Here is a 26,481-nt window from a genome sequence, read left to right on the forward strand (position 1 = left end):
AAATTGTACTGTTACACCACTGTGCCAGGTTGGGGAGGATTATAGCTCACAAACATGTTTAAACCCGCCACATTATTTAAGTGCAGGTACAAAGTCAGAAACCTGTCGTGGTGGACGTTGATTGTTGGTTCATGTCCTTCATATTTGTTTTATGCCCCACCTACGATAGAAGAGGGGCATTATGATGTCTGGTCTGTGTGTCCGTCCGTCTGTTCGCTGTACCGTCCGTTCGTCCGTCCGTTCGTCCCACTTCAGGTTAAAGTTTTTGGTCAAGGTAGTTTTAGATAAATCTGAAATCCAATCAACTTGAAACTTAGTACACATGTTGCTTATGATATGATCTTTCTAATTTTAAAGTCAAATTAGACTTTAGACCCCAATTTCACGGTCCACTGAATATAGAAAATGAAAGTGCAAGTTTCAGGTTAAAGTTTTTGGTCAAGGTAGTTTTTGATGAAGTTGAAGTCCAATTAACTTAAAACTTAGTACACATGTTCCCTATGGTATGATCTTTCTACTTTTAATGCCAAATTAGATTTTTTACCCAATTTCACGGTCCATTAAACATGGAAAATGAGTGCGAGTGGACATCCGTGTACTTTGGACACATTCTTGTTTGTAAGTTGTTTTGTTGTAAATTCGGCCGTTAGCTTTATCGGTTGAAGTGTTTCATATTTAACATGTCGGGGCCTTTTAAAGCCGATCATTAGATTTGGGGTTTTCTCATTGTTGACGGCCATACGGTGGTCTATAATTGCTTTAATCAACTTCATTTAAACACCGACAAATGATCGTATTAGTTCTTGCTAACTCTTAGCAAAGACAAAAATATCTACAAATAAAAGACTGGCCGAAATACTAGGAAGCGTCTCTTGAGTAAATAACACCGTGGCTGCTCCAATGCGAGTAATGAGATCTAATTGTAACATTGAGACCTGCTCGGGGCGTTAATCATACAGGACAAGCAGGGTCAAGTTACTATATCTAATAGAATTTAGCAATAATTTTCATTTAGGCATAGCTGAAAATTTTAATGTTGTCAAAAATTACCATTGAAGGCTATATTATTGAAGAAAGTTTCACATTGCATTGAAGACCCCCACTTCCCATTGAAGGATCTTCGCATAAAAACCCAGCGACCAATATTTAATTTTCATATTCAGGACAAATATTGAACTTAAAATATGTCTAAAAGCACAGGTGCGAGTTCACTGGGGGTAAAGCCGATGACCGTAACTGCATTCACGATCATCCCAAGATGTCGGATGAAAAAGTAGGTCAGTCCTGTATTGTCTGTTAAGTGTTTCTATATCAATTTTTTTACAAAGGAGACATTGATACGATGTAAATTTATAAAAGATTCACACGGGAATAAAAAATTACTTCCGAGAAATGTGCATGAAACAGGAAATTCGATTTAAAAAAAAGATGACCGTAAATCGCAATCGAGATGACCGTAACAGAATCAGCAATTCATAACAATGGTGGCCGTAATTGGTTAAAAGATGACCGTAATTTGTAAAGGATGACCGTAATTTCTAAATGATGACCGTAACTTTTAAAGGATGATCGTCAATTCTAAGAAATATCCGTATTTGCATAACTACTTTTTTGTATCGAATGATTAATGGTGTTGATATAAAACGTAATTATATGAGAGCATTATCCTATAGGTAGGAGAAAATAAGACGTGATTCAAATACAATGTTCCCCATATATATCTTTTTTTACGGTAGAGGGTATAATTTTTAAAATGAACATACAACAAGACATGCACATGAAAAAGTGGGGAAAACATGCAACAAAAGCGCGATTAAATGACACATTACAAGTATAATACAAAAAAAATAAGTGTGCTGCACAGCCTCAAACTAAAAGCCAAAAGATTTTTTTTTATTTCTGGAATTCCTTGTAATGACATATAATAAATGCACTTTTTTTAAAATGCCAATGTATGTACACCCATTGATATTATATCGTCTTTGATTTGTCTTCTATTTTGTCTTGCAAGTAAAATAACAGAACCTGTTTTTAAAATACTACGACCAAACTAGTGAAGGCGAGCTCCAGCAAAATAGATCCTTAAAATAGTCTTGTGCGTATAACGTATCACAAGGGGCAGGGGCGGATTAAGCCGTTTTCAAAAAAGGGGGGTCCAACCCAGGGTAAAGGGGGTTCAAACTATGTGTCCCCATTCAAATGCACTGATCGGTAAATAAAAAGGGACCCCGGACCCCCCCCTCCCCCCCCCCCTGGATCCACCACTGAGGGGAACCTTGTCAATTTGTATATACAGCAATGTTAATCAAATATAAAGACAAACTAAGATTTTAATCTGCTTCCTCTGGAACCATACACACAGGCTCGATTACCGGATATTCATATGTTTGATTACTGTTTTTAATGCTCCATTCATGGGCATTATGTTTTCTGATCTGTGCGTCCGTTCGTTTGTTCGTCCGTTTGTCTGCTCGTTCGTCCGTCTGTCCCACCTCATGTTAAAGTTTTTGGTCGAGGAGGTTTTTGATGACGTTGAAGTCCAATCAACTTGAAACTTAGTACACATGTTTTCTATGATATCATCTTTCTAATCATAATGCCAAATTACAGTTTTTTCCCATTTAACGGTCCACTGAACATAGAAAATTATAGTGTAGATGAGGCATGTACTAGGACACCTCAGAGGGACACATTCTTGTTTCTTCAACTTTTTGTCGTATCTCTGTCAGTTTGTATTAAAATTTTAAAGTCGTTATCAATAAATATTTCATTGTTAACGAGAAATTTGCAATTTACTTTCATTGTCATGAACTCAAAATACGGCAAATAGTTAAAAACAAATTGATGAAACATGTTTATATCCGCTAACTAAGCCCCTATTGAAACAAACACAACAAAAAGCTTTGAATACAAACATGGATATTCTTAGAATTGAGGGTCATCATTTAAAAGTTACGATCATCCTTTATAAATTAAAGTCAATCTTTACAAATTACGGTCATCTTTTACAAGTTACGGTCATCTGTTTACCAATCACGGTCATCCTTGTTTTATGTTACGGTCATCTTGAAAATATTTTGACAATTATTTACGGACATCTTAACGATTTTTTCAAATTGAATTTCGCGTTTCCTGAACATTTTTCGGTAGTAATTTGTGATTTCTGTGTGAATCTTTTATAAATTTACATCGTATCAATGTATACTTTGTAAAGAAAATGATATAGAAACACTGTAAACTAACAGACAATACAGATACTGACCTAATTTTTCATCCGACATCTTGGAATGACCGTGAATGCAGTTACGGTCATCAGCTTTACCCAGGTGGAGTTGGGATCTTTTTAAAACATGTATATTCTAAAACTATTTGAGTATATACAAAATTTAAAACCATCTCATCTCCCTCCTGTGTCTGCCAGAACATACCAAGTTTTAGCTCTTTGCAAAACATGTTCTTACCATAAGAATCAATATATTTGGTTTTATCCATCCAACATTTCTCCCTCATCCATCTTCTTCGAGGACTTTTTATCTACATACGTGCTTCTTTAGGTAAAGAAATTTTCAAAATCCTAACACTTTTTGCACGGACCGCGGGAAAAATTTTATGTGATCTGTATTAGTGATTGATAATACAGGGGCGTGTAAATATCCGTGTTAAATGTAAGATTCATTCCATTAATGTCAATTTGACTTCTCATTGATGTACGCATCTACTGAACATATCGTCCCAGTTTGTTATTTATACTGTATGCTAAAAAAATAAAATAAAAATAAACAAGAATGTGTCCATAGTACACGGATGCCCCACTCCCACTATCATTTTCTATGTTCAGTGGACCGTGAAATTGGGGTCAAATCTATAATTTGGCATTAAAATTAGAAAGATCATATCATGGGGAACATGTGTATTAAGTTTCAAATTGATTGGACTTCAGCTTCATCAAAAACTACCTCGACCAAAAACTTTAACCTGAAGCGAACGGACGCATAGACGGACGGACGGACGAACGGAGGCACAGACCAGAAAACATAATGCCCTCTACTATCGTAGGTGGGGCATAAACATCACAAGTGACCGAAGGTTAAAAAAGATGACAGAAAATGTTAACAGTTGTCTTATCATTTCGAATTTATTTCTGAATATTATTATAATGAAAGTACCTCCGTTAAGGGTGTATTTATGTGCTGGTGCAGACTGTGTCATAGGCAATGGTGAATACTCTTAAACGCGATCATTATCCATATGGCCCGGGTAGTATTTACTTTACAGGAACTACTTTTCTTTCAAGTGAAGAATAGTGTTTCTGTAAAATATGTATAAATATGATAAAATATCCACATTGAACAGAATAAAAAAGCTGTTGATATTTATAATCAATGAGAAAATAAATGCAAAGGATCAAACGGGAAATAATCGGTTTGGAAAATATTGTGTATTCTGAAGAGTAGTATTTTCAAAGAAAAACTATACTTTTTTAAGGTATAGGGGTATTCGTATGAATTTCAAAGCAAATATATTTGAAATATGTTTTTCAATATGTCATTCAAAAGACTTGTTTGATATTAAGATAATAAACTTATTGTGCGGAAATGTTGTGTAGACAGTATAAAAGCAAGAACTTTCAATCGAATAGAAAAGCATTAATTTATCTTAGATATCCAGAGAGTGGTTGTTTAATCCTAACGAATATCCTTTTCAAACCTTACAAAGTTCCTTCAAGTTTTAAAATGCCCAGCGATTTGAAATGTGCTTCAGTCAGATCTTCTTTCTTAAAAGATGACCTGCCGAAAACTTCAAGTACGGGCTAGTACAAGCTGGACCATTTATGTATTTGGACCGAAATACTCATATGGTCTGAAACATGTCTGCACGGTTTTATTTAAATGTTTATTAAAATATATGATTTTGACTTATTGATCAATACAATTATTTAAATGTTACCGCTACATAATGAATAGTTTATGATGCATAACCAAACCGGTTTTATAAAAATAGTTTTCTGTAATGCGATTCATTCATTCTATAATATAAACAAAAAACTTTAACACGTTTCTACATAAGATATGGCGGACGTATCCGCCAACCCATCTCCACCGCTGGACAATGAACTAAATGTAGAATGGACAGACACATTACTGACCAATATAAAAGACGAATTACCAAAGATTTGTAAATATGAAGGTAATCTTCCTCCAGGGTTGAAACTATACTCACAGCAACCAGTGCTGCTGTACAGGTGGTACCATAAGAGAAAGGCCGAAGTACGGACAATATACCGGGATTCTACTGGACCTTACTATGAAGTCGGTCAAACCTTAGAGATACCAGATGATTTTGAAGGTAAGTAATTTCCCGAATGAATACAACAATATTTATTGTCGTTAGTATTTTTCTTTATAATTACTAAAAGAAAATCATGTTTTATAACGACTGCTCTATGAGACAATATAAACTTATTACTTATAATTGCTTTTTCATATTTTCCTTATTTCGAAATATAGGTGTTGTTCTGTAAAATTAAATCACTTTAATAAGATGATAACATGAAAAAAAAAACACGTTTACATTGAGTTTAAAAATATAAAATTGATATTAAATATATATATAAGAAAGAAAATATGCGCCAAATCTGGAATAATTGAAAATAACTTCAAGACCAATATTTGAATTGAAGCTGAAAATATAATTACATTGATTAATTGATTGTTGGTTGCTCAACGTCGCACGATTAACTTGAAAAACACAACACTGTATACCAAATGCGAATACTGAAGAAAAAAAAAACCACAAAAAAAACATGTATATATAAATATGTATATGCAACGAATAAGAAAACATACACGTCATATGGTCTTTGGTGTAGAGTTATCTCATTGGAAATCTTATCATGTCCTCGTGCTATAACATGCAACATTATTTGACAAATGTGAATGCACAAAAATAAACATGTCTATATATCAATTTAAGTCAAATCCTATTATTCACAGGTTGGTTTGAGCTTGTGCCACCAGATTTTGGACGTGTGAAATATTTTGAATCTATTGAAGAAGTCTCCAAGATAATGCCAGTGAAATTTTTCACTCGGACTAACGTTTCAGGCATATGTGTAAATAACTCTGATGATAACAAACAGACATATCTTCAACGTAAGATTCCAGCTGGAACAGTCCTAAAAGTAGACAGCACTTTTAAAGCAAAATGGCGGACGTGTGCAGAGATAGGGGTCCTGAAAAAGAAACAAAAAGAGTGGATAACACGTGAAATACAATATCTCAAATGCATCGATAATAAAGAACAAGAAATATTGATACCATTCACGGCAAAAGGAAAATTCCATCCAGTATATCAAAAAGGGAGTTCGGACAGCAAATGTGTTTTCCGAATGAAAGATATATTGACAGATTTAACTTTGCCTGTGAAGGTTAGGATTATCTATGGAAAACCGCCCGTAGTACCTTGTATTTTTACTGGTATGATGGTTATAAAGAGACGTATAACTGAAGATGTGTTTGTTGGTAGCACTATAACTTTTAAGAGGCATGCGCTGTTTGAACTCCCTGTATCAGATGACGTGAAAATTTGCACGACTAAATCGGAAGAACAGTTTATAGATATGAAGTCATATAAAGATGCAATACAGCTTTGCACGAAATATTCAGATTCTTACAGCTCTCTCATTAAAATATCTCCCAAATTAGACACAGATCATCAAATGATCCAACATATACCAACAGAAAAAACGAAACAAAGACACGAAAGCTTGAAAACTCTTGATCTTCTAACAAATATAAGCCTTACTGACGATGAACCCAGCACACAGTTTATGGAGAGCTCACGTGACGACACTGAATCAGAACAGTCTCTTACGTTAGGAACGCTGGTTGAACTTAAAGAATTGTCAAATAGGAGATCTATGATGTGTTGAATTTTATTGAGTTGACTGAATCTTGCCTTTTTAAATAGTGTGCCATTTCCGGTGAAAATAAAGAAGTTTAGAAATATTTAGTGTCAGAAAACTGTAATGTCTAGTCATTTTTTTATTTAATGTAAAGAGAATCTTATATACGTGATATCATGTTTTAGTTATCTGGTATGTTTGCCATATATGAATTTATGGGATACTGCATATTGCTCATATAAATTTGCCATGTTATATAATGTTGCGACTTGTGGTATACCGTGACATAACATAGTTGCCACATCTTAGTTTCTTTTATAGCTGACTTTGCAGCATGGGCTTTGTTCATTATTGAAGGCTGTACGGTGACCTATACTATAGCTGTATGTCAGTATCAAAAGTCACACAATGATTTCATGAAATATCAAAAGTTGTAAAATGTCAGCGACATATTAACCAAAGGATTATTTTTAATGAATTGCCTTTCCAAATAATTGCAGTGAGATTATACATTGATGTCATAAGATTTGAGATTGTATTTCGGCTATTCAAATAAGTCCTGGCTATTCAAAGAAGTTCCGGCTATTCAATAAAGTCCCGAACACTTTCGTTTGAGAATTCAATTATTTCATATGCGTTCGAGTTGTCGGACTTTAACTATCTTACAACATTTTGTTCAATAACTTTTAAATATATGTTTTGACTTGTGTTACTTAAATTTGATAAAAATGTTTAAAATGCATACAGGAAGAATTTTCAATTCCGATGTGTGTCTATATTTTTTGTTAGTAAGTTTGATGTCTGTCGTCCTTTAACCTATACAAAATTATGATATACAAACTTAGCTGCAATCATCCTTAAAGTATACGTTCGGTGAACCACTCTGGCCAACATACATGGCTAAAAAAACAGGAATGAAATGGAAATATTTCCAGAATATGGACAGTTGACTTCTTAAAAAGCTTTACGCTTTTTGCATGACAAGATCTCTAAATGAATCGATACTGCTGAATTTGCATACTGTTTATGCATGGTTGAAAGATTAAAAACACATGCTGTTCAATCTATAACACAAATTGGAAATCAAAATATTCGAGCTCCAAGGGGAATTCAAAACGGAAAGTCCTTTATAAAATGACAAAATCTAATGCTCAAACACATCTTACAAATAGAAACTACCTGTATTCCTGAATTGGAACAGGCGTTTCCTTGTGCAGAAATGGTGGATTTAACTTGTCATGATAACAGTTGCATCAAATTCCATTTTATTAACAACAATTTGTGAGCAAAACAAACAGACATACTGTGAATTCATTTATTTTCGTGGGTTTCGATTTTCGTGGATTGAGGAACACTTGCTTTTTCGCGGATATTTGATTTCATGGTTTTGCCAATCTCAAATTTGTAATTTGTTGAACATTTGAACATTTGAACTCGTAGTTTACACGTATCCAGTAATACTTAAAATCGTCAAAAAGTGTGCTAAGTAACAGTCAACATTATAATAAGTATAATCTTATAATCACTATAACAACAACTAACTGTTTCAACAAAGAAACACAAATGGCATAAAGACAAAGTACATAAGTAAAATGAAAGACAAGAATTAAAACTTGACCATATCACAAATGGTGGGATGTATAAGTACCGAGCCACGTCATAAGAACATAATCAAAATTAGACTAAAAAGTAAAAAAAAGTCTACCACTTTTCTGATATAAAGAAGTAGTTCTAAGTAAATAAACTATTATACTTATTGTTAGAGTTATTGGATGGGGTAGATTTTTATCCTTCATCTAACAAACGCAGTACACTATTGGACAAATAAACTAAAATCATAATTGTAATTGGCGAGCAGAGTTCCCAAAAAGATTATCTCGGCCCTTGCCTGCAAAAGGAAAACTGAAAAATAATTTGGATCAAATTCCAAAATAAGAGGTGCACAATGGCATTATATGAACAAGATTCGGAAAAGGTTTTTAAAAACAAATTCTAATGAGAGGTTTAGGAGGATGCGATTATAAAATGAATATATATTCAGTGGTTTGTAAACGCAATCGCGGAAAATAATTTGACTCCAACACAAAATAGAAGGAGTCCACAACCATTATATTATGAAGATTCTGAGAACGTTCCGAGTAATTTTGTTCAATATAAAAGTAGGAATTATAGATATTAAATTTGTACCCCGATGAGTAAATGGCAACTTCAATGGTATACTAAGATAAACCCTAAATATAAATGCGAATCAAAAACAAAATAGGTGAGACACAATTACTTAAAATTAATAAGATCCTAAAAAAGTTTCCTTAATTCTGATTTGGTCACTAGGAGAATACGCGGATACAAGTGTGTACTGTAGTGTGTGACAAGGTCCGTGTCGTGTCAAACTTAAATATATTGCAGGACTAATCACTGCATCATAGGTAGTAATTAACCGAACAAGGGCAACTATATGAAAAATATATTGTTTCCAATTGCATACAAGTTTAAATTATACGTTAGATTTTTGAATAGCACCATATTTTGACATGATAGACATAATATAAAGCCATGTTATTTCCACTACAGTTTCTCGTCCTTCTTTGGTTCTTTTTCCTCTTTTCTTGCAGTTTTATCCACTTTATAATTATGGCGCACCTTAAGTTCGTTGGCATATCCATCAGCGCTTTTATCCATGAATTTCAAAGTATCCAAGAAAGTTTGATGTCTGTCGAAATGCGGATAGTTTAAAGCTTTTACAAACAATGGCACCGGTGCTACGGGAAGTTCTAATAATCTTTTGCTTTCACTAATAGTACATGCTATTACTGTGTGATCTTTGATCAAATCACACACTTTCAATATTTGAGAAAACCCGCATGGTTTTGATGGCGGTCGACCATGTAGTAGTTTTAAAATGACACCTTTAGATAACCCTGCCGTGTACATATCTTTTATGTTGTATGCATATCCTATGTTCTCAATATTGATATGTTTTGACGTTGACTTCCGAACTTCAATTAAGTAGAACATTCCCGCCACTTCAAACGGAAGTAAGACGTTGGTTTCGTCTTCCGTCTTGCAAACAAGACAGCGGAGTAGTTTTCGTTTGACGATCTTTTTATGGTCAGTATACCTAACAAAATCTTCCTTAACATTGAGTACTTTAAGTAACCCTGGTTGTATATCTACTTTGAGGTGTAATGGTTCAGCTAAGTTACTATTTGTAGTATACTGGTCACGGATATATCCCGTCACTAGTTTGTATGATAAGATTTTCTTTGGCATTATTCTCGCTACATTGGAGATAGTTGTCAGCGGTTTATCACGGTCATCTATTAGACGAAACCATCCTGCAAAATAAATAAACAGATTCAATGTTATTCCTTTAATTGTTGTTTTCCTAATTTGGTTGCTTTTCGTTTTAAAATGCCGACCCCTTATAAAGTGTTTGGTGTTTCTTTTATTCATTTATAATTTTCCTATCTAGAGTTTTTCATCTTTGAATACCGTACGCATATAGAACATGCTCGCTACGTATCAATATAAGTCATACTACATCGCTATCACGAGTTGCATCTCTTTCAATCGAATCACTTTATATTTCAATTGTTGTTTTTCATGACCAATTTTGTTATTATTTTTTAAGGTTTCTTATTGAAACGATTAAACGATCATTGAAATTGTTTCATCTAGGAAAAGTCAAATAGTCTGTTTAAATTGTATTCTAAGATTGATAGTAAAATGACGAAACATGAAGCTACTCAACTACACAGTTGAAAAAAAATAAATTATTGTGTAAAATTCTAAAATGATGTTCAATCTTAGCGATCTCTTACAGGAATTTGCACGCTGTAATGCTCAATTTATGAAATGAATAACAATACTGAAAGTTAATCTTAAATTTATGATTTTTTATTTATATTGTTGATCTTGCAATAACTCCCCTTTTTTGTTATGACACCATTGTCATAATTGTGCCAGTTTGCACTAGTTATAGCAGTCTACATGTATACTATGGTTACGTACCTGGATACCCAAGTGGAATAACAACTATTGGGTCATCTTTACATTGTGCTCCGGTCAGTAAATCAACAGAAGTCACATTTTTACAGTAAACTTTAACCCCATTCAGCTCTTTATACAGAAGTAAAGGTTTATGTATATCCAATAATGGCGAGCTGTCAGCTGAGGGTTTTTCCTGCCACATTTTCACTACAGAAGGTAAATCTCCCGAAGAATCAATTATTTCCTTCAATGGCTGTGGTGTTTCTGTCCATGTAAACTGAATTTCCCTGGAAACCTCTGGTGGAGATTGTTCTTTTTCGTTGTTTGAATCCATTATTTTCCTGGTCTGTTTGTATATGGTTCCTCCTAAGACGTGTTGCATGATTTATTTAAATAATTCATTTAATTACACAAACACATTCAATATATAGTAAATATGTTTATAAACCAATATATGATTTCATCAATTCTAATTCATTTTCGTTCATTCATAGTCACCCAGGCATACTAAGAAGGTATACAATATCTTGTATTCAGCTTTACAGTCGTAAAAGGTGATATATTAAAAGCCATCAATATGTACAGTAGTCCTATAATTAAGTTCGTATTTTTCACAGATCACGTGATGTGTTCGATGATTTGTCTCTCTCCGTAATAATCCATCCGGAATTACGAAACGTCAATAAATGAGAGGAAAGATAAGTTTGAGAAACAACAGATTTTCCATGGCAACTGGTAAAACTAGCTCACATAATAAGTCCAATATACTTAGAATATTCAAAAGATATCACATTTTCACAACGAATATTACAAAAAAAACCCACAATTGTCGTGATTTTACGTTTTATGTACATGAGGGTAGATCTGATCGATGACCTTAACCACTTTGTATTGTCTCATATAGTTTGCCCCGAGTAGTTTGACGTTTTCGTCCATTAGCGTGCATTAGTTTGACAGAAATAACGGGTTGTCATTTTGTAATTTTTCGACACTAATTTATATCGATCTCGTTAAAAGGTACACATTTCTAACCTAGGAACAAACTTTGTTACCTTATTACATTTGAACTGATAGTAAAGATTTTCAAAATAAACAAAAATGTTAAACGAATATATTTACAATACTATGCAAGTTATTGGATTATGTATAAGATAAAGAAATTGTGAAATCAAATAATCATATGACAGTCTTTTATAGTTTTCTAATCAAATAAACTTGACAAATTAAATCTTTTGTAAGTTTCTCTGATATTATAACATGGGCTATAACACCATGAGGGAAGATAAACCCATGGTGTAGTTTGATGTTTACAGTTCGATAACACGAGTAATATACTTTTCAACCAGTGATAATTTCATACTAACCCGAATAATTCAGTCGTTATATTCCGCTGATCTAAGAAGGCTACATTAACGTGTGGGAGAAAATCGGACACGGAAAGGGCTTGAATTATTCGAGTTAATTTCATACCAAATGTGCTCATCACTGTTATTTTGAAATAAAAATAAAGATTATCACTGTAAAGTCTTGTTTATTATCACCGTTAAAAACAGAATCTAGGAAAAACTGGATAGTGTTGGCGGCATTTCTACGGTAAATAGTGCATTATACTTGTTTTCGAGTGTAAGCGTTGAGATATATAAGTAAAATCATGCCATTTTAAGTCGCTTGCTCTAGTGTAGATTAAACAATGAAGATTCCTGAGTATTAGTAAATTAGTTAGCTAACACTGAGGGACAAACAATTCCTGATACTGGAAAACAGAGGAATTCAATAGCACCCTCTCAAAAAAATGTATGAAACTCACTAAGAAATGGATTTATCTAATGATTAAAATTCTTGAAGCAATACAACAATTTTTCAATTTCTTTTGATGAAAAAAAAACAAAACAAAAATATACAAAAGGGAAAAAGATGAGCAAAGTGAAAATATCTAGGAGTTGAAAACAATGTTTTATGCAAACATGAAATGCAATTATCTAAATAATTCTTTTTTTCATAATCCTCCTCATGCGAAAATATAATTTTGACATAAAAGGACACGTATTCAGCTATATAGCTGCAACATATCTAAGGATTGAATCGAGCAATAGTGTAACTGTTTGCCACACAAAACATAAAATGACATGACTTGATTTCATCACGCAGTGAATGAAAATAAATGTAATGTGGTGCTATTTCTGTATTCTGGTGATCAGTTTAGAAGCTGTATTTTGAACATGTTGCATCTTAGACAATGAAGATACATTTTCCGTACATCAAAACTTTTGTCGTGTAGTAAGCTTTAAATTGTCATTGGATCTGAATTATAATATGTGCACAATTCAAAAGAGAAATATAATATTCTTGTTTCGATTCACCATTTTGTTTTCATCCTTTTGTTCGTTTTTGTGTCTTTTTATGGTCACTTCGTTCCTGTCACTTGAAAAAAAGAACCTATCTGTTTGATCCGTGGCTTAACAAATCTTCAACCTCAAATTCAAATGTTAACTGAAAACAACATACTACTGACTTGTACTTTTGAATTGAGACGCCAACATTTATGTATTATTAAAGTTCAGACGTCCAATTCGGCAAGAGTCAAGCAGTCAAAGATTCCAGTCAAGGTTTTTGCCTACAGTGATGTTTATGTACTTTAACCAGAACACAGAAGTTCATTGTTCTGTAAAATAAGATACTCTCAATTAAATAGGTATACCAAAGAATTTGGCTTTTAATGGAAAAGGGTGTTTTACTGGAATAGTCTGACCTAATATATCTTTTTACTGCAATAGCCTGACCTAAAATATCTCGATAACCTTATGATGATATTATTCAGGATTTCTGTAACATGTCCCCAGGTCGCCAGCTGTATCTTACTGTTTTACACCAAATGGAGCGTTAGTAACATGTTCACTTGACAACTGCTGTCTGCCAGAAGCAAGTAAAAAGTACAAAACCACACAGGTGTATGCTTTCACGAAATTAAGGATGAATTAATCACAAAAATTAATGTTATGAAAAAAAGTTAACAACTGTAATATCGTGTTTGATTGATAGATTTGATGCGCCATGTTGAGTCTGGTGGTGAACGTGTCATATAATTAATTCTTTGTTATAATTTAATGTCCATAAAGAGTACATTTTACTTAATATTGTATAGTTTTGTGTAACGTTGTGACATCTACATCACACTTTTCTCTGACTTTCGACATTCCATTTCAACCATAAGATATGATACAGTAATTAAAAATATCCCACTGCTCTAACAACTCGAACTAAAACTATGTCAAATGTCCCATTGCTGTACTTATTACATCTCGAATTAAAACAATGAGAAAGTACACCATTGCTCTATTTGTTACAAATATAGAACTATAGCCAGGACAGTCAGTACGTACTTTACTTTTTTAATTAATTGATTGATTAACAGATATATTTGGAAAAATTTTCACTCCAAATTTGAGTCCCTATCTTGTTCGTGTACTTAAAAGTTATGCATTTACCTCCAGGACATTTACATCCACAACCCTACCAACAAAATTGTCTCCTTTAGATCGACTATAACCGAATTGATGGTATTCAAAACAATGAATAATCCACAATACCTTAGATATGTCTAAGAAATCCTTTTAATGAAATACAAGCATACAAGCATAACAAAATAAGAGATCTATATTTTAATTATGTTGTTGCTTCATGTTTATTTGGCATTGCTTTTATAAGATTAGAACATAAGAATATATATAGAAAAAGAACGACAACAAAGGGCTCACATTGTAATTCACATATATATTTTTTACCGCATAAATAAATGAAAAAAAATATTTTATACGAATATCATTAAAAATTTTAATCGGGTAAATGTTGCAGTTTTGATAAAATTTGAAGGGCGTCAAGTAGTATATAAATAGGCGTCAAATATGCACGAATTTTGCTACTTGTTACTAACACTAATTTGATTTCTTCCCTCAATTAACGAAAATAAACTTTTAAAACGTGCCTATTAACTGTATTTTACTATTTTTTGTTTGATCGCTTGGAAGAATAAAAAATAAATATATTACGATTACGATCAATTTGGTAATATGTGCTTGTCAACCGCTTAACACTAGTCTAGCATTAATTAATATAAGTTGATAAACAGGAAGCCAAAATAACCAACTCCCTATATGGAATGAATACCAGTATAGAGACGTGTATATGAGAACGCGTCATGGAGTTACTGTGAGACTTTTATTCTAGCTCTTCTCAGTAGTTGATATTTTTCTTTTTGTCTTCAATTGTACAATAAAGTATTTCTGTTTCATTTACGTATTCTTTAATAAATAGATGATGTCGTAATTCTGAATTGCATGAATTTCTGATCTATTTTTGGCGTATTGGTAACAATAATTTAGCAATTGTAGCACTACAATATAAAAAAAGAAGGTGTGGTATGTTTGCCAATGAGACAACTCTTCACAAGAGACCAAAATAACACAGAAATTAACAGCTATAGGTACTGCATTTAACAATGACCAAAACCTATACCACATAGTCCTCTGTAGAATAGGCCCAGAAATGACAAATGTAAACCAATTCAAACGAGAAAACTAACGGCCAAATCACGGAAAAGTCCGTATGATAAGGAGGGACAGGTTATAAAATGATGTCAGAACCTAGACAAATACAGTTGAAATTGTAATAAAAGGATATTGATGAACATTGACCTTACCTATCTTAAATATGTATTAAAAGAAATCTTGGAATTATCGCCTTGCTCAAATTTGCATGCGTGTTTGTACTTTGAAATCATATTACATGTTTGCCAGCCAACATAACAGACTATATTCATTCTCATGCATTTGCTGCTGTCCGGTTATCTAAAAAAAAAAAAAACCGAATAGATGTGGAAAAACGGTGAAAGAAGTGTAAAAAATAGAAATGTGTACCTGCATGCATTTATACACTTCAATCTGAAAATTGATATGACTGTATATACTGTAGGACTTTTAAATATTTTAGTAAATACCTACATATATATAGACACATATTATAAGCATATTATGTTTTCCGTTCGGGGTCATTAAATATCACCTGTCAAGAGTTTTTACAGTATATTTTGCAGATTTGAAAACCTTATTTAAAAAGGTACTTAATTATTGGCAAATTTTGGTCAATGGCTTCTTTCCTTGAGGAAGTAATTTAATAGCATTTATACAGAAATCTGTCTGGATCTAAGGATATAGGTGCATATATATAAAAACAAGTTATTAAATCCTTTAAACGTTTATAAGCAGGAGTGTTTCCGGCTTTCGAGCGTGTGTATGGACTATACCGTTTAAAGTCTGATGAGATATTAATAAGGAAGACACAGCTACGTATAAGTTTCTACTCATCATTTTTACGCGTGACATAGAATCATTCTTCCATGAACATTACTATTTGAATTAATTTGTTATTACGAAGGTGAGAAATGGATTCATTTGTAAAAACAGAAGTATACGGTGATAATCTAACACTGTAATGAACTTATTTTTTTCTCACAGTTATGGAACGTACTATCAACTGTTTAGCTTACCTATGGTTGCTATTTTAATACTATTTTTACAATGTTATCCGTTCTTATATTGATTTAAACGTATAACCGAGATTTAAAAGGTATTACAAATAAGGATGTAATTAGTGACAGAAGATACAAGTATAATAATAATTCGTTTCTTGGAACTTGTGACAAAAAAATAGTAACAAAATATTAATTTATAGATTTTTAAGTGACTTGATACGAAGAGGATGAATCCGTCGTGGGGATATGAGGAAGGAGTGTATAACCTCCAAGAGATTTGCTATAAACACCCTCCTCCAGTCGTTGTCCATTGTGATATTGCAAGTTCAGAAGTTACACCCGGTAGTTCCTCTTTTGACTTATCACAGCCTCTACTTATATACAGACAGAGGAATATAAACAAGATTAACGCTCAAAATGTACAGAGGGATTTATTTAGAGAGACGGGACCACCTCTTGTTATTCCAGAGGATTATAAAGGTAAGATATCAGTTTTAAAATTAGGAGTACAACAATAGTACAGATCTCGTGTCAATTCAAAAAGGCATGTTTCAGAAGTATGTTTGTATCTCAAGTGATAACATAGAGACAGTGCATCGTTTTGTTTTCAGATAAGTTATACGGAAATTGTTGCTATGCCAGGATATTTTATTTTTATTTTCAGAAAAGTAATACGATAGTTGTTGCTATGCCAGAATATCTTCTTATTTTTAGACAAGTTATACGAAATTTTTTCTATATGCCTATATATCTTCATATCATTGACAAGCCATACGGCAATTATTGTTGTAATGCCAAGATATAATGTTTTTGAACAGATATATCATATCAAAAACCAATCAAAACCCCGGATTCTTACATAAGGTGTAATTACTTATTAAAACGCATGTGAAAAATAGAACAAACAGAATGTACAACAGGTTCAGAATATGCTGAAAACTTGTCCCTTATGTTAAGATTTTTAAAAGTTTGATATGTTTATCAATTAAAAAAGAGTCGTATAGTGGCAACAGGAATGGTAAATTCAAGTTGAATAAAATCCTAACGAAGCGGCATCTTTAACATAATTAATGCAATATAAGGACATAAACAACACAGATAGCCGTTACTTCCTTATATATATATCAGGATAAGTAGGATCTGCATAGGACTTAAGAAATCCTTTGGATTTGTGTATGTATGTACTGATTGATATTTTAGTTTAAGAAACGATGTTTTAGTAGTTGTTATTGGCTTTGAAAATAGCTTCAAGTAACTGCAAGTTGTCTCAAAATAATACTTTGCATCTTTAGTGTTTTTGTTATTCGTTTTTGTGCTTTGTATCGATCGGATGAGTAGAATCCTTTTCAAGTGTGTTTATAGTTTGTTCTTTAAAATGTTGTAATCTTAAACCACTATTCCAGGTTGGGGAGGGGACCTGCAAACATGTTTAACCCCTCCACATACTGTATGTGCCTGTCCCAAGTCAGGAGCTTGTAATTCAGTGGTTATCGTTTGTTTTATGTGTCCTTTTTGGTTTTCATTGATTTTGGAGCCTTTTATAGCTTGCTATTAGTACGGGTTTTGCACACTGTTGAAGGCTTGGCGGTGACCTATAGTTGCTAACTGCTAAGTCATTTGGTCTCCGGCGGAGTTGTCTCATTGGTATCAAAACACATCTGCATAAAATCAGGGGTCATGATCTTAAAAAAAAATATTAAATCATATGAAAATGACTGATTGTATCTTGATAATGTATATGCAAGTAAAAACATATCCTTAAAAAATCTGTAATATCAATGGTATATTTAATTTTGAATTATGTAGTATATAAATGACCATTTAATTGCTGTCAAAAATAATAATTATATCAAAATGTTTGATATCGATTTAGTAGATTAATGATCCTCCTCCATTGTAATGTAGTAAAACATCATTCTAAACAGTAAATTGACCTCCTCCATTGTAATGTAGTAAAACATCATTCTAAACAGTAAATTGACCTCCTCCATTGTAATGTAGTAAAACATCATTCTAAACAGTAAATTGACAAATCCAAATTAATTGTATCAATAAGAAATATTGTATTTGTTGTATTTTCAAAGCCTAAGTTGTTAAAGTATTACGCTGAATAGGAAAATAAATTAATACATAATTTGAATGCCTCTTATTTTGAAAAAAAATAGTTAGTTTGCTTGATACATCGTCCATGGCGTGTTAATATTTTATTATTCATTTTTTTATTGATTTGTGTTGTCCTTGTGTCTTTTTATGTATTAAAACTAACGTATATCTACAAAACATTTTAATCTTTCGTGATCTTAACATCTTTTGAATATGATAATTTCCTTGAGCATGACCTGTAGTCCAGGTAAAATTCCCTCTGTAATTTTTATCATTTTCAAAAAACTTCTCGGTCACAACAATTACAGATTGGCATTTGTCCTTGGAGGTAATAACTTGACCCTATTTATAGATTATCCAAATAAGGAAGAAATTATTGACTTTAACACAATTTTTTATAATTTGTTGAATCCTACTTTCTGTATACTAATCTATAACCGGGAAGAGTAAAACAAATGATAACACTGTCACTAGTCACCGGTTTGGAGCATCAACACCCGAATTAAAAAAGAGGGACGAAAGATACCAGAGGGACCTTCAAACTCATAGATCGAAAATAAACTGACAAACCCGTAGCTTGTAAAAACAGAAAGACAAACAGACAAATAATAGTACACAAGACACAACATAACTAAAGACTAACGACGCAGCAATACGAACCCCACTAAAAACTGGGGGTGATCTCAGGTGCTCAAAAGGATAATCAAATCCGGCTCCACGTGTCGCACCCGTCGTGTCTCATGTTATAAAAAACCCGGTAAATAGGCTTATTCGATAGGTCACATTTGTGAAAAGGGAACGGGATTATAATTTATACGACATTAGGAACATATCCGATATCATCTGTGAAATTACATTCTCCTTTTCATTTAGTGTCTTTTTGTCCGTTATTATAAAGTTGTTGTCTTCTTTCAATATCTTATGCTACTACATCAAACTGAAGGAAATTGTTTTGTATTTTGCTGGAAGTAACATTAAATTTTTGTATGGTAAACAGAAATAAAAAATATTTATTATAAAAAAAGACGTGTGGTATGATGCCAATGAGCCACCTGTCCACAAGAGACCAAATGACACAGAAACTAATACCTATAGGTCACCATGTTTACTGGTTAATGAATACATATCTAAGTACTTTGAATAAAAAGTTGAATAATTTCTATATGCATAATTAATTTTATCACGACTATCCTGGATTACCACACCGATCGTCATCAGTAATAAAACGTGTTTGTTTCAATGTAAAGGTTGGTGCTCAACAGGCACATATATAAAATCATGTTACAATGGTGACAGGCGAGAAATTCATACCTCTTTAAGTGAAAAAGACATTTTATTCATTTTATTTGTTATTGTACTTTTTCTTGTTAATAAGATTTAAAAAGTAAACCACGTAATACAGAGTCAATTTCGTCCTTTTACCTTGATGGTATGTAAAGATTAAAAGTACAAATCAATAAACGTTTTCAAATCAGTTTTCATAATTTATATTATTGATTTCAATTTAAAGAAAAGATTGCATATATTTCTGTGAATGGATATGATCTACACGCACTATCATTTAAACCTAGTCCACGAAATTAAGTCAATCCCACCATATCAAAGATATTAATTTTTAAATGGCACTGACAACGACTGTTCTTATTACAGACGTAAGAATATAGTTAGGTTAACCACAAAAATTAGAGGACAAAACCACGGCCAATATTTAGTTTTGTAAACAGAAAAAAAGATTTAATTTATGACTTTCAATAATTAAAAAAATTAAACTTAATTACATGTAATTTTAAAAACACGATTAAAATTATCGAATCGTGAAAAAGACGATGAAAAAAGAAACGAGCCTTGCATCGTAAAAAACATAAAAGTTATAACCGATGAATAAACTGAGTTATACATTAATGATAAAGCATTCCAACGACACAACATAAAACAAGTTACTGTAAAAAGTTGTTATTGTTTTTTTGAGAAAAATGTTACGTACATTTAGTACATTTAGACCCGAGAGGTCTCTAAAATATCGAGATAACGCATATCAAACAACCGAGAATAATACCGGAACATGGAGCAAACGTAATATCAGCACCAATGCGAGGAAAAGTCAGCCTTAAAGTTTGTCATTAATTTTGATGTGAAGATGTTCTTGATAAGTTTTAGTGTCCTGGTATGAATATGACAACTGTCGCTTTTACATTAATTGTTGGATTTAGTCAGATTTAGAATGAGGAAAGGTGACACTATACATCGATGCTGATTGACAATGCACAATGTGATTTGTTTTAGACGAGACTAAATAAAGTATACACTTTTTATTAAATAAAGATATAAATCCCATCGAATGCAAGAGAGAGTTATAAAAAAAATTCCGACTTCTTCGTGGAAGTCAGTTTTGATTTGTTCTTTTGTTGTTCAGTATGATACTTACCTTAGGTTGCTTTGTGGTTATATCCATCACCTTGTTCATTAGTATTTTTCTTTGTACAATTTTAATTATCTTATATAACTAACCACTCATTTTACTTTTTAAAATAGGATGGTTTGCAGTTCTACAGAAAAAGCGTATAAATCCAGCTACATTAGGACACAATGTTATGGAGTATAAACTAGTTTCTGACCTTTCAAATTCTGATACAGAGACGTTTCTTATTGGTGGATCAGAGCAAGTACACGCGCTTCAGGTATCGATCAGCTGTGACGGAAAATCTCAGCACCAACAACGAGGTCTGTTCCCTGGCGAGGTTTTACGTAAAGGTAAAATATATGTTGGAGAAAGTAAGCGTAAATCTGGTATATTTCGAAGATCAAAATTAAAACAGGAATATTACTTGTTATGCACCGATGAATGTGAACGAGAAATATTACTTCCGTTCAACCAAAAAGGTGTATTTTATACATTAACGACCCAGAGCGTTCGAATGCCTTGTCCTGTCTTACACATGAAAGATATACTTGATAAAAAGTACCTACCAGCCACCACCAAACTGCTTTTTGGAAGAATGCCAATTGCGGAATGTGGATTTACTGGAATATTGCGCCTTGAACATTCACATTTTGAACGGTCAGTAATTGCATGTACAACTTCAGAGAAGAATATCTTTGTCGAATTACCGATTAATTGCTCTTTAAAATTCCGAATATTTGAAATGAACGATGATGTAGTTCAGTCAGATTTATATAAACGTGCTTTTGCTTTGTGTAATGAGAAAGCGTATTTGTACATGAGTGGAATCAAAGTGAATCATAGTATAAACGAAACAGTTCTATCAGAGGATGAAGTAGCAACAGATTTGCCACCCAGCCCTCATATTTTGAGGACGAAAAAACAAGATACCTCTACAGACGACAATAGAGAATCTGGTTATATCGAAATGAGAGACAGCTTGGAATTATCAGAAGAAGCATCGTATATTGACATGAAGGAAAGTCTCTCATGTAGCAGTTCGATTTCAATAGATTTCGATGAAATGGATTATGTGCTTCCGAGCGGTAGAAACAGTTTACACAATTCTCTTCGAAGAAGTAATTCAAGGGATAATAGTAAAACAAATACTTTGACGAAGCATCAGTCATACCGTTCTCCGCCACCTGTGTGTTCTCCGCCGCCATTACCAACAGCATGTGCTGGATCGCCTGATCACTCGTATATTGACCTAGATAGTGGTATATCTGATGGAATACCTACAAATACGTCACGTGACCGTGTAAGTGTTCGAATTGACAAGGTACATTCTGATAAGATTTACGATATACCTCGCATTCCAAGACGTCTCAGTGCACCAGAACCGACTGACATGTACGCAATGAGTGTTACAAGACCAACATCATTAGATATAGTGCCTGAGGCTAATTTGGGTGAGGCAATTAACTATGAGAATTTTTCAATATTGCGAGAAGTTGTACCAAAACCATGTGGTACGTTAAGGCCAGGACAGACTCGAAAACCATTGGAACCTATTTATAGTGATGTTCCTAGTAACACATCCATACACCATGTACTAGAACCAGAAGAACATTTAAATGACTCACAGGCCAAAGATACAAAAACAATAACTACTGTTGTAGTCAAAACAGAAACACTATCTGTAATACAAGATTTTAGCAATAACAATTGTGACGTAAAGACTAAGCACAAAATTGAAAATGAAACACCATCCTTTGTCTCAACGAATGATAAGTCAAAAGTGCCGAACTGTGAGGACGATGAAAAGATTTTAAATGAGGAAATAAATGCGCCACACTGTCCGGAAAATGAAAATACTTCAACATTAAATGAGAAAATAGATGTACCACATTATCAAGACGATGAAATTACTTCAGCATCAAATAAGAAAATAGATGTACCACATTTTCCAGACCATGAAATTACTTCAGCATTAAATGAGAAAATAGATGTACTAAAATGTCAAGACGATGAAAATATTTCAACATTAAATGAAGAAATAGATGTACCACAATGTCAAGACGATGAAAATACTTCAACATTAAATGCGGAAAAAGATGTGCCAGAATGTCAGGGTGATGATCAGGTGTTACCATTAAATGAGAAAATTGATGTAACACACGGTCAGAACAATGATAAGGTGTCACCATTACATGAGGGAACAGATATTTCTTCTCCAAACATAGCTGTTGCACGAGAAAAACAACTCGAAACAGATAAAAATGAAAAATTGGATGAAAATGAATCCCTTTGTAAAAGTGAAACAAGAAACCAGATTTTAGAACAGTGCGATGAAGTACGAACAAGTATTGACACTAAACATGATGAACAGACATCGGAAAGTGAAAGTATGAACACTGTACAATCAACCAGGATAGCTGACGTCGTATTATCAGAATCAACATCTGCAGTAACTGAACTCATTTCAAGTGATGCACCATCTGATGATATCAAAATCAATCTTGACACAAAGTACTGCAATACTAAATGGTGCGAACATGAAATAGAAGAATTTAACGCTTGTTCAAATCACACTATTATAACTACTTTTACCCAGGATATGGAAGTCAACTCTGTGAAAAACAAGACGAGTAGTACGATATCAAAAGATATTGTATGTGAATTAGATAGTTCGATTACTAATGATGATAATAACATGTCTGAACAACTAATTAAGAGTCTTAGTCATGTTTGTCCCTCCACTAAAAACAACGGAAACGATATAGAACTTCAAAGTGAAAACATTGCAAGTGCTCTTCAAGGACATGCTAGTGATAGTTACATAAAGGATCACATTACCACTTCAGAATATGACAAAATATCAAAGAGCACGCCTTTCAACATCGTCTCACAACCTTTTAACACTAAGGACAATTCGCGTGAAACAAGTATTGAAAAATTAACTATCAATGTATCTCATATGTATGACGATGTACAAGCAACTGTCACTCCACCACCATCCGCTTGTCTCGTTAAACCTCTATCAGGAACTATGAGTGATAATAATTTCCCAACTTCTAGTCATCAGAACGCAGAACATAAACAAATTCCTAACCCTGATAAATCAGTGACGTCCTTCTCAATAACAAATTCTGTCAAGAATGAATCGAATAGTGAAATTGACCGGTCTAAAACTGATACTAAATTTGACTCCTATGCGATTAAAGCATCAAACTCGTGTTTTGAAAACCATGAACAAAAATCTGCGCCTGTATCTGGCAACATAAATGCTTTAGATGAGAAACAATTGTCTAAAAGTAGTAATACTGACAAACTTATGTCTCATTTTGAAAATGATAAAGTTCAAGGTGAAATAAACACATCGAAATGTTCAGAATTAGAAGTGCAAAGTGCTAAAATGATTAAACAAAATGAAGTTGAGTGTCTAGATAAAACTAAAGAAGAAATGTGTCATGTGCAGTCAATAATTCACACAGAAACGGTTGTTCAAGAAACAAAAATTTCAGACAATAGCATACAACAGCCACAACAAAGTGAAAGTGAGCAAACACATCTGAAAACGTTTATATCAGAGGGACAAAACAGTGTCGTAGAAATAGTGAGAGACAATATTCATTCATCTATCAGACAATCAAATCACGGTGCTTGTCAGGAAACAAACGATGCAGAGCGAGAAACAGTCAGTTTGATATTGGAAAATGTTCAAAGTTCAATATCCTCGCATAATTCGCCGAAATCCGACAACGAAAGCCTTATTTCAAATATTCACGAAGAGGTCTGCAACGAACGCATTGAAGTTAAGATTGATGACGAGGATGACTTCTGCAATATTTCTACCAGTGAAATCGTTGCAGGATTTAAAAAACTTGGAATAAGGAAAAGTGTAATAGATATTGTTCAGCAACGCAGTCTTCGAGGATCAAACTTAAAAGATAATCAAAATCTTGGAGAAATTTTCCCTGGAATATCGTGCATTGACAAGCGAAAAATTAGTATGTTTTTGCAAGGCATGATGCAAAGTTCTGATTCTTCAGGCAAACACAATCCAACTGAACCAATATGGGTTTGAACTGTAAATTTTAAAATGAGTCAGAAATTATTGATTGTGATATCCATTTTGAGTTCCTGTTGTAGAGAATTAATTTGAATAGTCAATAAATGACAATCAGACATTATTATAAAAGCATTATTATATAGTATTATTCTTTGCTTACATTTGTTTATTAGGCATAGACAGAATGCTTGCAACCGAAGAAATTTATATTATGTTTTATGCGAGTTTTTGTAGTTGTTTTATTTAAAATAATATGGGTTTGTACTATAGTACTGCCATATTTACATCTTAACAGTGCTGTGTGTCTCTTATTTTCTATTCTTGTTTGTACTTTTGCAGTAAGTTTGTTAAGGGAGAATGTGTGTCTGCATGTCCTTGTTCTCTTTGCATTGTAAGTTTGAACTTCAGAGGAAGATGTTATATGTTCATGAAGCATCATCATTAATACACCGAGATTTTAGCAATGTGTATGCAAAAGGGTAGTGAAACTTCATTTAAATTGTTCATTAATTTGTCATGATTTGCGTTTTTGCGAACAAAGAATGAGGCCATTGAATACAACTCTCAATATTCACAAATGAGTTCATTATCTTTAAGATTACTTTTTATAAAATAATGAATAATTCGAAAATAAGGAATTATAATAATTCTCAAGGCAGAGATAACTGGTCAACTTTGGCATGCCAACTCTTTTGATTCTAGCGCCACCTTAAGTAGACGAAATGCACGACTGAAGTGATAAATTATAAGTATCGAGTATCTTTGATAGTTTTTATAACCACTTGTGGACGTTACCAGCTCAGTAGTAAGCACATGTTGTGTTCACATGGAATGCAATTGAGATATCTATGTTCTATAAAGATAATTGTTTATATTAAATTGTATTACTCGAAACAATCAAGTTATTTGTTTATATCCATGGAAAAGTTAAATTTAAAAAATACAGAATTCCGAGGACAATTAAAAACGGGAATACCTACATAAAACGACAAAATCAAAAGCTCAAACACATAAAACGAACGTAAAACAACTGTCATACAGGCATTTCCCAAGTCAAGAGCCTGTAATTCAGTAGTTGTCGTTTGTTTATGTGTTACATATTTGTTTTTCGTTCATTTTTTTATTTAAATAAGGCCGTTAGTTTTCTCGTTTGAATTGTTTTACATTGTCATATCGGGGCCTTTCATAGCTGACTATGCGGTATGGGCTTTGCTCATTGTTGAAGGCCGTACGGTGACCTATAGTTGTTAATGTCTGTGTCCTTTTTGTCTCTTGTGGACAGTTGTCTCATTGGCTATCATACCACATCTTCTTTTTTATATTTCCTCATGTAGAAAATGGTGGACTAAAGCTAGCTAAACCTCTCACTTGTATGACAGTCGCTAAACATTACATTATATTAACAACAATGTGTGAACAAAACAAACAGACCTAATAGGTAAAAATATCAAAAATAAGGGTACAGTCAACATTGTGTTATAATCACTATGAAAAAAAAATAT

The 26,481-nt window shown here is 33.0% G+C and overlaps 3 protein-coding genes across 3 annotated transcripts; 2 read left to right on the forward strand and 1 right to left on the reverse strand.

Moving 5' to 3' along the window:
* Nucleotides 1-4,993: 4,993 nt before the first annotated feature.
* LOC139502857 (uncharacterized) lies at nucleotides 4,994-7,083 on the forward strand. Its single transcript, XM_071292488.1, has 2 exons — nucleotides 4,994-5,346; nucleotides 5,994-7,083. The coding sequence occupies exons 1-2, from the start codon at nucleotides 5,070-5,072 to the stop codon at nucleotides 6,929-6,931; spliced, it is 1,215 nt and encodes a 404-aa protein (XP_071148589.1). The 5' UTR covers nucleotides 4,994-5,069; the 3' UTR covers nucleotides 6,932-7,083.
* Nucleotides 7,084-8,152: 1,069 nt separating this feature from the next.
* On the reverse strand, nucleotides 8,153-12,644 carry LOC139502864 (uncharacterized). Its single transcript, XM_071292503.1, has 3 exons — nucleotides 10,916-12,644; nucleotides 8,892-10,239; nucleotides 8,153-8,299 (listed from the first exon to the last, which is right to left on the reverse strand). The coding sequence occupies exons 1-2, from the start codon at nucleotides 11,274-11,276 to the stop codon at nucleotides 9,470-9,472; spliced, it is 1,131 nt and encodes a 376-aa protein (XP_071148604.1). The 5' UTR covers nucleotides 11,277-12,644; the 3' UTR covers nucleotides 8,153-8,299; nucleotides 8,892-9,469.
* Nucleotides 12,645-15,407: 2,763 nt separating this feature from the next.
* On the forward strand, nucleotides 15,408-25,873 carry LOC139502868 (uro-adherence factor A-like). The gene is made up of 2 exons (XM_071292517.1): nucleotides 15,408-16,901; nucleotides 21,057-25,873. The coding sequence occupies exons 1-2, from the start codon at nucleotides 16,649-16,651 to the stop codon at nucleotides 24,992-24,994; spliced, it is 4,191 nt and encodes a 1,396-aa protein (XP_071148618.1). The 5' UTR covers nucleotides 15,408-16,648; the 3' UTR covers nucleotides 24,995-25,873.
* Nucleotides 25,874-26,481: the final 608 nt, after the last annotated feature.

This window comes from Mytilus edulis, chromosome 1 (assembly GCF_963676685.1).
Source record: "Mytilus edulis chromosome 1, xbMytEdul2.2, whole genome shotgun sequence".
In the NCBI taxonomy this organism is placed as follows: Eukaryota; Metazoa; Mollusca; class Bivalvia; order Mytilida; family Mytilidae; genus Mytilus; species Mytilus edulis.

Excerpts from the sequence above, each read along its gene's own strand:
- LOC139502864 (XM_071292503.1), bottom strand. The coding sequence starts at position 11,276 with ATGCAACACGTCTTAGGAGGAACCATATACAAACAGACCAGGAAAATA. Across the intron at positions 10,240-10,915 it reads TATTCCACTTGGGTATCCAG|GATGGTTTCGTCTAATAGAT; the intron begins GTACGTAACCAT and ends TTTATTTTGCAG.
- LOC139502857 (XM_071292488.1), top strand. The coding sequence starts at position 5,070 with ATGGCGGACGTATCCGCCAACCCATCTCCACCGCTGGACAATGAACTA. Across the intron at positions 5,347-5,993 it reads GATACCAGATGATTTTGAAG|GTTGGTTTGAGCTTGTGCCA; the intron begins GTAAGTAATTTC and ends TATTATTCACAG.
- LOC139502868 (XM_071292517.1), top strand. The coding sequence starts at position 16,649 with ATGAATCCGTCGTGGGGATATGAGGAAGGAGTGTATAACCTCCAAGAG. Across the intron at positions 16,902-21,056 it reads TATTCCAGAGGATTATAAAG|GATGGTTTGCAGTTCTACAG; the intron begins GTAAGATATCAG and ends TTTTTAAAATAG.